A 12,686-nucleotide genomic window follows, 5' to 3' on the forward strand; every position below is an offset into this window, starting at 1 on the left:
CCTCTAGCGCCTCATTTATAACGCCCTCCGCCTTTTCTTCTCCTCACCTCACCATCACCATCGTCATTCTCTCTTTTCATCACTTTGTCTCTTGCATTTCTTTGTGTTCAAGATGAGGGTCTCACAGCTCATCTGCCTCCCGGCTCTCGCTGGACTGTCAAGTGCCACAAGCTATCCTCTCAATCTCTCTAATGATGCGGTACTACACTCACTCTCCCCCATTTCATACCATGTCTAACGTCGTGTAGTGCGCTGCTCTCGCAGAGGAATTTCCTTCCGACGTCGCTTACCCCAACACGACATCCTACACCCTGGCCAACAACTACTGGTCTCATCGCCAATCGGAAGTCCATCCTGATTGCTTCTTCAACCCTCAAACCACCAAGGATGTCTCCAAGGTGATGAAGATTCTCACTTACCTCGACGCGCCATTCTCAGTCAAGAGCGGCGGCCATACTGCCTTCGCTAATGGATCCAACATCGCCAATGGCGTCACCATCGATCTTCAGTATCTCAACAACATCACTGTTTCTGAAGACCGCAAGACTGTCTCTATTGGACCCGGCAACCGATGGATCAACGTCTCAGAGACTCTCGACCCGCTCAAGCTCGCTGTCGTGGGCGGCCGCGTCGCTAATGTTGGCGTAGGCGGACTCATCCTCGGCGGTGGCATCTCGTACTTTTCAGGCTCCAAGGGCTGGGCTTGCGATAACGTGCGCAACTACGAAGTAGTCGTCGCTTCCGGTGAAATCGTCAATGCATCACCAGACACCAACGCCGATCTTTACTGGGCGCTACGAGGCGGTGGAGGATCAAACTTTGGCATTGTGACACGCTTTGACCTGGCTGCTTTTGAACAGGGCGATCTGTGGTCCAAGTCACTTATTCACCCGGGCGCTTTGAACACGACAGTCATTCCTCTCTTCCACAATCTGACTGTGAACGGTCTGCCAGAAGATTCGGACGCGCACAGTTTCTTTGTTCTGACGTATCAGCCTCTCTTCGGAGGCTACATCGCGCTCACAAGTCTTTACCACTCTACGATTCCTTCGCCGGCGGAAAGCATCCCACCAGTCTTTTCACCTCTCACGGATATTCCAGGAGCGATCTCGAATCAGACAGTTGTGGCCAACATTTCTACACACTCCAAACTCATCGATGTTCCTTACGGCTCGCGACAGACTTGGTGGAACGTCGCGGTATCTGCCAAGTCTGCCTCATTCTTTACAAATATTTTGCCTCTCTATGAAGCCCGCAACCTTATGCTCTTTGAAGCCGCCAAAGGAAGCAGCGTTGTTCCATTTCTAGTTTTCCAACCTTTATCAGTCAACATTCTTCGAGCAATGCAGAAGAATGGCGGCAACACATTTGGTCTCGATCCAGATGCGGGACCCTTGATGCTTGTACAGCTCACTACGACTTGGGAGGACCCTAACCTGGACAAGCTAGTGGAGGACAGCTCGGAAGAGTTTATCAGCAATGTCGGGAGCTTGGCAGAGGATCATGGCTTGGACAATGGCTTTGTCTACATGAACTACGCGGGCAGTAAACAGGAGGTGCAGCAGCACTACAGCGAAGAGAATCAGCAGAGGCTGAAGAAGGTTGTTGACGAGTGGGATCCTGAAGGGAAGCTAGCACGTCTGTGGAGAGGCTACTTCAAAGTCTAACCGGGACCCAACAGGCTAGATCATCCACAGAGGCTGGATTCATAAATCCACGACTAGAGAATAGACACGAATTGACGATATTATCGTGCTAGTTTTCATGCACAGGGTGCGGCTGATATGTACAGAACGTAATATCGGTAATAGCAACCAATCATAAATGAACCAAACACTCGGATCAGCGCCACCCGGCAAAGCGTGCAGCTTATTCTGTTACACGCTACTGTCGGCATCGACCTGTTCCGATGCTAACAAGGATGATAAGCGCATCTGATCAGCCTTGGAAAAAACTCACTCCGATAATTACAGAAACTTCCGACCCCTAGAAAAGGTTCTCGGGGATATTAGGCAATAGCCGGCTTTAACTGGTAACATCTCTCTTGGCTAATGAGTGAGCCGACCCGTTTATTGCTGAGGTGTTGGCCAGGTCCGCTCACTCTTTAGAAGAGGGTATCTTGATTAACAGGCTCAGTGTCCTTGTGAAGCAGTTTTTATCGTCACTCTAGAATTTTCATGATGACAAGTGCGCAGACCAGGCTTTATTGGCTCCGGGTGAAGTGTTGAAGCATATCAGCCAGTATTACGTAGCATAAGCTGCCAAGCTTGAGGATTACTTGTCTGAGGGGTTTTTACCTTATTTGGAGGATGCTGGGAAAATAAGGATTTGACTACTTTTGTGTCGTGGCCGGGATCTCGAGGAGTCATCATTCAGTTTCTCGCATTCCAAAAGCCATGTCGGACAACGAGCAGACCCGCCAGGGTATCGCCATTGTATGAAGCTTATAAGTGACCAGAAAATACAGATGCTAACTATTATAGGATCCAGAGGCTACGGGCGTAGATGGTGGTTCCATAGCTGATGCAGAGAGGTAAAGAGTGATGCCATCCAGCCTGGGTACTCACACAACTAACAATATGGGCATCAAGCACTCACTCCTCAGTAGCGTCTGTCTCGTCAAGTATCTATGAGTATCGCAAGATTCAAGGCAGGACATATCAGAGTTCTCATACAACTGACTACTGGTATTGAAGACACCGATTGTGGTTTCACGCGACGATACTGATTTTCTCACAGGGCTCCAAATGACGACCAGCATGTTGAGGCTTTTGACGTGGCGTGAGTATCACAAACTCAGTTCTGATGTGATGTAAATTGACAAGCCCTAAGACACGAATGGCTTAGCATGATGCTTGATGACAAGCTCTACGTCCCGCCTATTGGAGAGAACCCTCAGGCAAGAGTCTTCCAGATCAACAAGAAACCTGGCTGACTTCATCCAGCGGATACTCGACATTGGAACAGGTACCGGTATCTGGGCAATGTCAGTAACTCGAATTTATGGTAGTCATCTACTAACTCCGCCTCAGTGACATGGCAGATAAATTCCCCTCTGCTGAAGTCATCGGCGTTGACATCTCACCTACCCAACCATCCTGGATCCCACCGAATCTCAAGTTCCAGATCGACGATGCGCAGCTTGATTGGACTTTTGAGCCCGACTCTTTCGACTTCATTCATATACGCTACATGCATGGTGCTTTTGACGATTGGCATAGATTGTATCGTCAAATGTTCAAGGCTTTGAAGCCTGGTGGCTGGTTTCAGCATATCGAGCCTGACATCCATCTCAAATGCGACAATGCAGCTTCGGTAGCCGAGAACGAGTAAGATATTCCGCTTTCTATCGTCATAATCACATTAAAAGAGAACTAAAGTTGTTTCAGGACCTTCAGGCAATGGGCTCAGCTATTCTACGATGCTGGCGACAAGATTGGACGTACTTTCAACATCACCAATGGACTCATGCAGGACTCTGCTCGAGATGCAGGATTCGAAGACATTGTCCACAAAGTGCATACTATCCCGCTAGGCGAATGGCCAAAGGAAGCTAAACGCAAGAAGCAAGGGCAGTTTGTTGGGCTGTACATGGATCTCAGTCTGGATGGCTTTGCGCTGTATCCCATAGGTCAGATCCTCGGCTGGAGCCGTGAAGAGGTCGAGGTTCTCGTGGCAAAGATGCGAGCTATCATTCGAAATCCGAAACATCTTGCTAGTGGCGACATGTAAGTCTACCAACCATTCTTCGAAGCAAGACCCTAACTTGATATCTTGCAGGCACCTAGTCTACGGTCGAAAGCCCATCCAGACCTAGCATTTTGTTGAAGTACGTTGCACTGCCTCAATAAACTTTCAATGACTTAATAAAATGGTATTCCATAACTCGTAACATGACTATTAAAACTATATGAGCCTAGTGTAGGCATGTATTAAAGGGGTATAGTGTGAACAAAGGAACTCGGAGTGCAATCAGAAAGATTTGTTGCTGCAGCTTGGCCTACTGCTGTCCCAACTCTCATCCTCCACAACTTGCTGTGTGATGACAGTCTTGGCCGAAATTCCTGCCCCCTCGTAGATAGGAATAGTGTCCTCACTGCTGTGGCCTTCGCTGCCCGCCCTTATGCTCACGCTGAAATTAGCGTTGTGTGGAGAGTGTAACGCCTTATCGTGGACAGGCATTGGGACGCTGTCGTCGCCGAGAGTGCTTGTGTCGTCAAACATCTTGCTGCGACGGTCTGTTCTTGTTCGAGGGACGTTTCCGACGTAGAGACTGTTGCGTGGTTGGGTGTATTTAGAAGCGCGGTTACTTCTGCCCAGTGTGGAAGAGAACATCTGGGGTAGGAGTCGAGAGACTAAGGGTCGTAGTGTCGGTAGGCAGGCTGCTGTAATTGCGATGGTGATTTCGAGAAAAGACCAGATGGCAGCATCGACATTGTCCCAGTTGGGATCTTCTGTAGAGGCGGCAGTCCTGAGTGTTTGGATGCGGTAGATCGAGATGAAGCATGTACTAGTCCCGTTAGTATGTGCCTTGACAAATATTGTTGTGAATCACTTACAAGAATCCAAGACTAAAGATAGCAGAGAGCATCATCTTTTGCTTTCTTGGTAGGTTGAGGCTCTTGATAACCGGTAGAGGTAAGCAGAATATGGTAACATCTGTCGCTAGATTGAACCCTGCCATGATGTACCATATCAGAAGCGGGTTAAGACATCGTCCAGGTAGTTCAGCGTTCCAGAACTTGGCGACGGGAACACAAATGAGGATGTTGAGAAAGGCGATGACAATTGTCCAAGCTACCATCAAAGCCGTTCCGTAGAACGTGATGAGTTGGATAATTTGGATGGAGAAAACTCGACGGTATTGGAGCAAAATTCCGATCTTGACAAGGCACATTGCGATGTTGTAAATAACAATAGACGCGTAGAAGGACTACCAACCATTATTAGCAACTTGCCTGTTTCACAGCGATCAATAACATACCTTCATATAGGGCACATATGCGCTTTTGGGTTGCTCCCACGTGTGATACCCCAGTCCGTATTTGTTTTCTAGAAACAAGTTAGCCGTTGAACCGTTCAAGACTTGGAGACTGCCTACCAAGACCAATAGCTACAGCGGAGCCAATCGCGAGCACTTGTGCCACTACCATCAATCCATCGTCCAAACCAAATGAACTAAGCACTTTTGTTCGTATATAAGTCCGTAAAGCGACAGTCGTGGCGGATAGTAAAGAAAATGTAACGAGAACTGCTTGAATTTCGAGAGAGCGCGATGCACCGGGTGTGCTCTCCATGTCTCTGGGCTCCATGGCTCTGGGTCTGATATCGTTCCAGCGGATATACATGTCTGTGAGTGCAAAGCCGTGCTTCAACGGCGAACGAGATACACCTCTTGAACCATTACTTAACCAGGGACCTGGGGAAGTGAGGGGTATTGTAGTGAGATGAGACAGAACCGAGACCTAAGCCCCGGGGCAGAGATCGACTGTATCGCAGTTACACTACTGTAACATCGTAGTCTCGGTGTAAACTCAAGCTGCATCCATCCACCGGACGTCGATCAACCCTGACGGGCAATTTTGAATGTCGGAACGCCCCATTACCCATCTCTGAGTAATTTTTCTCCGCCGTCGTTATAGTTGCAGCCGATCGTTGATGATGCCAATTCGTTCCTGGGACCTGCGGATCCCTGCTGAATGTAGACTCATCCGTTTGGGACGCAGCCCAATCAAGCATGGATCTCATCTGCCAGGTGCTGCATCTGGTAGCACTCTGCGGGCAAACGCCGCAGCGTCTGTGCTCGAGCGTTTTTTGCAGTCTTTGATTTGTGCCGATCACAATATGCCTCGTGGTATGTGGGGGATGGTTCGTGATAGGATCAGGATACGGTTCCAGATGTAGCTACTCTCAAACGTACAATAGACGAAATGAGTAAGAGAGTTGAATGTCACATTAGACCGAGTTTTGGGCTGTGACCTTTTGAGTGTCAAGCTTGGACTTTTGCCACAGCCCTACATATGTACGTTAGTCAAGAACCAATCCTTCGATATTCACAAACATGAATTGCATCGTCACAGTGAGTTATGACCTCCTATTGGCTTCCTTAATTCCGCTGTGGCGAAACATCTCTATCGGCAGCCGAGTTTGACATGTGTTTACCCCTGCATATGTACCCACCACGGCCTGAATATGTGCTTGGGTGACGTGGGATTCCCTTGTTGTAGCTCTCCGGGGTTTCCGACGCGTGTCGAAATATTCCTTGCGGGCAATTAATATATCACGATGGCGACATAGATCAATCCAGGGCGACTTGTTTGATCGTCAATCATACAAAATGACAGAATTTCCCGCGATATCTCTGCCCCAAAGTTTATTCAACTTGTCCACTCTTCCACACACCAACTGACCGGTTGAGATGTGCGTTCCTATGGAGTACTTGGCATCAAACTAATTTAGTTAGTGCGTAGACTTGTCAAATGTCAGCGTGAGCGGGTCAAATGAGGACGCTTGCTGGCCCTGTCACTGTCATGTCATGTCATGCTATACCTTATCAGACTCTTCTTCGGCGCTTTAACATCTGAAATGAGAAACATTAACGACAGGGAATGCCTTGCCACCTCTTTGCCCATCAATCATGTGCAGAGAAGTAGCCAGTTACGAGCTCGTATATTCTGTCAATGACCACACCTGTCATCTTCTGGCGCTAGTATAGATTGAAGAACCAGGGGTCTTAGTGTTGCAACGTAGATACCTCTTCAGGGCTTTCGCCCGTACGCTTCAGCTCAACTCCATCCAAGAGGTCCACTACGTCAATGTGATTTCAAAAGGTCATTATCCATGATGTGGGTAACTGATCAATTCAAAAGAGCAACTAGATAAAAGACCAAACAAATTTGTCATTTTCGTATGTGCTTTACATCTCCACAACATACATAAAAGGCGCCGATCCAACAAGATGTTCCTACACCCCATTATCTGAATACGGCTGGTATCGCAAAGTGAATTGCAATGGCTCGCCAGCCTTGATGTCGTCTTTGCCGTGAAACTTATCCTTGGGTCCACGATCTACCACCACGGCCCCCTTGTGCCCTTCTGCCTCCCGAAGGTGTCCCAAGAACTCTGTCCCCGAGTAGGCCTCTATGACGACCTGGATCTCTTGTGCAAGACCTTGCGCAGTCTGATCGATAACTGGCTTGCATCGGAAGCTTACCGCCTCTTCTTTCTTAACCTTGTAACATTCTTGCAGCTGGGTCCTCTTGTACGTTTCTGTGGCAGGCACGTATCCGACCGGACAGTTGACGTCAGCATTCCACGCTTCGTAACTTTCCTGCTTCATGAGCTGAGGGGTATTGTTAGTTAAGATCACGCATAGATGAGGGGCGAGGCTTACCCGGAGACGGCCCTTCTCATCTTTAACTACTTTGCCAGAGAGCTGGAACACCTGCGCATTACCTTGTTGCGCACCGCCCAAAGAAAGTGTCTTTCTGGGACCTCTCCCCAGCTTCATCGCATAAACCATCTCCCCATATTCTCGAGGAGTTACTGGGATTTCAATGAGATCGGCAATTCCCCCCATGGCCGTGGCATTTGCCATGATGCTCCCGCTTCCCTTCGCTACAATATCTCCCCTCTCGTAGAGATCTGCGAACATGATTCCGGCTAAATTCGCATGTCAATATACAGTTGCGCCTTGATAGTAAGTGATAGACGATGTAACACTTACGGACGGAGTCGGCTGCGGTATTGAACCCAAGGTATCTTGATGTTGCCTTGTGGTAAAAACAGATGTCCAATGAATCGCTGGATGCGCGTTCTTCAAATTTCTTCAATTTCTCAAAGACATGCTCCTGATCCTTTGCGACCTGGGAGATTATATCTTCGATCGAAATGACGTTATCTTGCTGTGTAACATTAGCATATGTACACAGAGTCTAAATACGTGTTCATACCTTGACTACACGCCAGTTATAGTACGATGAAACAGTACTGCACCAAGCAGAAGGACTAGTGACCGAGTCAGCATATTTGAAGTCGTTGGTAGAATGAGCTTGATCATACTTATTGCAGAGAAGTGTGTCGCCTCCCTTAGCCTCCCACGCCATGTGACTGTCGTACGTGGAAGTCGCAGACTGATCCTGTCGCGTGCTATCTTCTCCATACCCGCCCTTGACAGTGACTTCGGCGGCCGGTCCAGCAAAAGACGCAGCGGCCGTGATCTTGAGCCGTTTCGATTTTTCTCCAGTCGTGCTTCCGGTCACAGCCGTGGATTCTTGAGTCGAGTGCAAACGACCACCTAGCTGCACCTTGGTGGAAAAGAAACATCCTGGAACAGTAACAATACATCAGAAATGGAACAATTAGGAAATTTTTAGCTCGCTGGTAACATACCAAACTTTCTCTTGAATCTACCGGCATCCTCACGAGTCTTGACAGTAGCAAGTTCCTTTTTACATTCCTGTGTCAACTCCAGGTTGCCGTCGTCAAGGTTAAGAGTGACACGCGGAAACTATAGATCTAGGTTAGCTACCATTGCATATCGCAAATGTTCATAGACTGGACTCACATTATAGGTAATAATCATGTGGTTTTTCTCTTCTTCCTTTCGCACCCTGCTACGCTCGCTGCTCTCGTATTCGTGGCCTCCAGTTACACCTCCACTCCATCCAAAAGCACCACCCCCTCTACACCAGGTTAGCAATTCTGTTACTCACAAGACTTTCCAGTCTGATAACATACATGGCAACTTCGGAAGAGTTCTTAGAAAGGGAGCTCTCAGCCATGGCCGTCATGACCGATGTCTTGTGCTCAGATACTTCGACATAGGCGTCGTCTGTAACAATAAATCGAGGGATCCGGTACTCTTCCATCTGGAGTCCTTGTAAGTACATTTGCTCTATATCTACGGGGTACTTACTGTTCCATTGCCTCCCTTCTTTCCGGTCTTGTCGCCGCTTGTATCGGCACCATCTTCAGTAAAGTCAAGAATAGCGCGAGGTTTGAGTCGAAAAGCTACTTTTGTTTAGCTCTACTTTACTTTCACTTTCGACCGCCTCTTACCAGGGTACATGGCTCTTTCCACTGTGATTGGAAGATCATATGCTTCTCGAAAAATGGTGTTTCCATGAAGCAAGGAGTTTGTCTCAACCACGGAGTTCCATTGTTCTTCGGTCATGTCAGCCGGATGACTATTATCTAGTAATTAGTATTGATATCTAACACGGGCTGGCTTGTCACTCACATGATACTTCCGGTTCCCACTTCTGCCATAAAATCTCGATGGCTGTATGAGCCTTTGAGCATCTTGCGCTCGTCTTCAGGCAAGAGCTCTGCTTTCTGGAGTGACATGAGGATTTGAAGTAAGTTGAATTATGACAATTAACATACCTTGAGCTCAAACTCCATCTTCTGCTTAAGGAACTCCTTGGTCTTGTCATCCAATCCCAAGTTGCGCTTGAGCGAACGAAAGTAGACTTTAATCGATGTCTTTTGCTTTTTGTCATCTTCCTTGACGTTGGTGACAATCTCTTTCGATTTGTCCTGCTCAGCTCCGGGCTCCTTTCCCTGGCTTGCGGCAAGGTCTTTGTAGTCAGCAAGAGTGAGGTTGTCTTTCAGCTCTGCTCCGGAAAGAGTGCAGAAGGTGCATGATGCCCTAACAATACTCAGTACGCAGCCAACAGTTGTTCCAAAAGACAGTAACTTACTCTCTCCATGATAGGGCCTTGTTGGCGCGCAAGTGGGCTCGAACCTTGGACAGCTGTTTGTCCATCTCTATCTTTGGTACAGGGGCAATCTTGTCAAGTTGGGCGGCTTTGGTGGAAGTGTCAACAAAGTAGATCTCAAAGAGCATCTGCTCGACCTTGTCGCCATCCTTCTTCACCCCCTTGTTGTCCTTGTTTTCAGTGCCCGTCATAATTTCGTCTTGAGAGATGAATAAGAATACTAGTTTACTGGATTTGATCTAGCAGTGCTGCCGTAATTCGTGATGAAAGTCAATGAGCTGGGGAATGGGTTGCTAAATACAAAAGATTGTAGACATGCAATTGTTCAGTCGGTGACGATTGGCGTAGTAAGTTTCGCTACCATGCAGAACAACGTCAACGTAAGACATCTGGTATCAAATCAAGCCAATATCAAGGCAATTTGGTTCTTTCAGCTACAGATCTACCTCAGCCGCAAGCCCCATCTGCAGTGTCAGTGCAAATCATTTCCTCATCTGAATTCGGCCTTGGCATTCAGCTCTTCATGTCGCCCTTTTATGGTGATTACTTACCAAATCGGTGACGGCAGGGTGAGGCCCAAGTGAGACCGACATTCCTGACGCACTGACTAGCCGTGCGTGCAGCATTAGCTGCCGATTCATGCATTTGTTTCCATATCAAAAACAGGAAATCAGGGCACAGGATGCCGGGGCCTCGGGGTATTAGAAACATTAACCGTTATGAACATGAGAGATAAAATTATTAGGTCAACTTATGCTAATAGGAATAGGCTTCTTATACTACTTATTGTAATACCCTAAGATTTAGGAGGCCAACGTTTCTGCTATCCACTAGCGGGGGAACGAATGCAAAGAATAAACACGAAGATTATGACAACGAAATCAGCCGGCACTACAGGGTTAAAAGTTCAAGTACATTCAAGCAATGAAACCGTAAGGGAAGCAGGTCAGCAACTGAAGTGTTGACAGAGGTATTCCATACAGGAGTAGGATCTACAATACAACAGAGATCCCGGTTAACAATACGATTTTCCAACGAAGCAATTATACCTGGTGGCCAATTTGTCTACAAAGCTAACATCAATATGACACTCACAGCGCGAGCTTGACAGATATGAGTAGTAGTAAGCTGGTCAAAAAAGAGCCCCATCTTACCCTGGAGACAGGCCAAATCAGCTCGTCAATATTAGGAACGTCTGCTTGTTGCAGGGATCAAACTTTTGGCGTCGGACTATATCAAACGCCCGCTACACAAATCACATATTGAGATACAATTATTTCTCCAATTGTTAAGAGGATATTGATAAGAATTCAATCACGCAACTGGTTGGCCGGGTATGTGAATGAATTGAAAAACGATGGTAATGTTGCTTGATTGGTCACTGTCCAGTCACACTTTGTTCCTCGCCGATACTGCAGTGCACATGTTGTTGCTCGCGTTTAGTGTGGTACAGTCTGCAACCATCGCTTGAGTAACAATTTCCTCTTGAAGTTGTGCCAACAAGACATGCGAGAGCAAAATAACACTCCCAAGAGTAACAAATGTTCATCCAACGTTTCCCAGGCGGTAGAGTGGAAGTTGCTTCTCAGATGTTACCTCCCATGTTTGCAGTATGTAAGTCATAACCACAAGTGTGATCGGGATAGTCCCTTATCTGGCAAATAGACCGTAATTTCTTGGTTGGATTGAGTTTGCCAAGACGTTGTCTTTGATGTCTTGGTGAACATACTATCAATTTCTCATTTTCTGCAGCAATAGAAGACAGTCGCCAGTATGGGCAGACTACTCAGAAGAATATCTATGCTAGAAATTTCCCTCAAAGATGAAGGAAATGAAGGTCAGACAAGGAACTTGACATACTCCGCCTCCCATGTCTGGCCAAAGCCGAGGGACTGATTGTCCACTCGTGGTCAACCTTCAAGGTCGAGACAAATTCTGAGAGATAACCATGGTTACTCGGAGTTAGGTAATAAACACAAGCTTGCCCAGGAGTTATTCAAGAACAGTTCATAAACGTTAAGCCCGAACCGTTATGACCACATGCCTGGACAGTCTGTTTATCGGGAAGGATCGGATATTCAGTACGCCACCAAAGGACCAGACTTGCGAAAGAAAGGTTAGCCGAGTAGGAAAAAGACGCAGAACGTCTGAGTGTACGGATGGTTTTTGCAAGGACAAGATCTTATCTTTTTAGCACCTTGGCATAAGCGCACAAGACTCATTCCAGCCTAGCTAGCATTCTTTTCGCCCATTCTACTGGTAAAGTAGTGGAGTTTTCGCACGAGAAAAAAATACTTCTGCTTCTTTATCTCCACTTGGTCGAAAAGCTTGGAGTCTAGATCTGGTTACTACCAAGAGGTTTGGGAATAAGAGAAGAACGGCCCCGTTGCCGCGCATACGGATATCGAGTTTGGTGCAGGGATGTCGCAGAAACGGAGCCAACATTGAACCGTAGGTCCGGTTCACTGACAGGGATGTTCGGGTAGATTTAAAAGGTTATTGGATGAGAGACGGTTAAAGACCAGGGCATTCTATCTCTGCCGCGTTGAAGAGTAGCATTGATGGATTTACGAGATTAGATGCTCTGATCGGCAGTCTTTTTTGCTCTCTGTCGACACAGTATTTCTAAGCCTGGAGATAAACAACTGCCGCGTCAACAAAGCTCCCCCTGCAACCAAAGGTCCCCCCGAAGGAATATGAGCAGGGAATAGTGGCCAAGACAGACCAGACCATAGGATCACAAACTTATGACCAGAGTGGTCTGATGAGATGATAATGATCAAAACTCGCCGATTGATTAGATAGAATTACCGCTAACAATGCGCCATGTGGGCAGAGGAGGATGATATCTAAAAGATCTAATCTGATTTTGGAAACAATCTCCGGCCCAACCACTTTAATTGCCACAGAGTTTTGTCCAGAGACAGAAATACACCGACAGTTAACTAAACAGCCACAGTACAG

General features: G+C 47.2%; 4 protein-coding genes across 4 annotated transcripts; 2 read left to right on the plus strand and 2 right to left on the minus strand.

Annotated features, from left to right (window-relative positions):
• Positions 1 to 112: 112 nt before the first annotated feature.
• On the plus strand, positions 113 to 1,667 carry FGSG_07661 (uncharacterized protein; the record flags this gene model as incomplete). Its single annotated transcript, XM_011329150.1, has 2 exons — positions 113 to 199; positions 249 to 1,667. The coding sequence occupies 2 exons, from the start codon at positions 113 to 115 to the stop codon at positions 1,665 to 1,667; spliced, it is 1,506 nt and encodes a 501-aa protein (XP_011327452.1).
• Positions 1,668 to 2,396: 729 nt separating this feature from the next.
• On the plus strand, positions 2,397 to 3,817 carry FGSG_07662 (uncharacterized protein; the record flags this gene model as incomplete). The annotated part of the gene is made up of 6 exons (XM_011329151.1): positions 2,397 to 2,435; positions 2,484 to 2,533; positions 2,740 to 2,781; positions 3,033 to 3,329; positions 3,390 to 3,728; positions 3,781 to 3,817. 6 exons carry the CDS (start codon positions 2,397 to 2,399, stop codon positions 3,815 to 3,817), a joined length of 804 nt encoding a protein of 267 aa, XP_011327453.1.
• Positions 3,818 to 3,972: 155 nt separating this feature from the next.
• Positions 3,973 to 5,348, minus strand: FGSG_07663 (uncharacterized protein; the record flags this gene model as incomplete). The annotated part of the gene is made up of 4 exons (XM_011329152.1): positions 3,973 to 4,510; positions 4,560 to 4,933; positions 4,985 to 5,052; positions 5,102 to 5,348. 4 exons carry the CDS (start codon positions 5,346 to 5,348, stop codon positions 3,973 to 3,975), a joined length of 1,227 nt encoding a protein of 408 aa, XP_011327454.1.
• Positions 5,349 to 6,964: 1,616 nt separating this feature from the next.
• FGSG_07664 (uncharacterized protein) lies at positions 6,965 to 9,913 on the minus strand (the record flags this gene model as incomplete). Its single annotated transcript, XM_011329153.1, has 11 exons — positions 6,965 to 7,342; positions 7,394 to 7,662; positions 7,727 to 7,904; positions 7,962 to 8,326; positions 8,392 to 8,509; positions 8,567 to 8,684; positions 8,740 to 8,870; positions 9,038 to 9,188; positions 9,242 to 9,336; positions 9,388 to 9,652; positions 9,705 to 9,913. 11 exons carry the CDS (start codon positions 9,911 to 9,913, stop codon positions 6,965 to 6,967), a joined length of 2,277 nt encoding a protein of 758 aa, XP_011327455.1.
• Positions 9,914 to 12,686: the final 2,773 nt, after the last annotated feature.

This window comes from Fusarium graminearum, chromosome 4 (assembly GCF_000240135.3).
Source record: "Fusarium graminearum PH-1 chromosome 4, whole genome shotgun sequence".
Lineage (NCBI taxonomy): Eukaryota > Fungi > Ascomycota > Sordariomycetes > Hypocreales > Nectriaceae > Fusarium > Fusarium graminearum.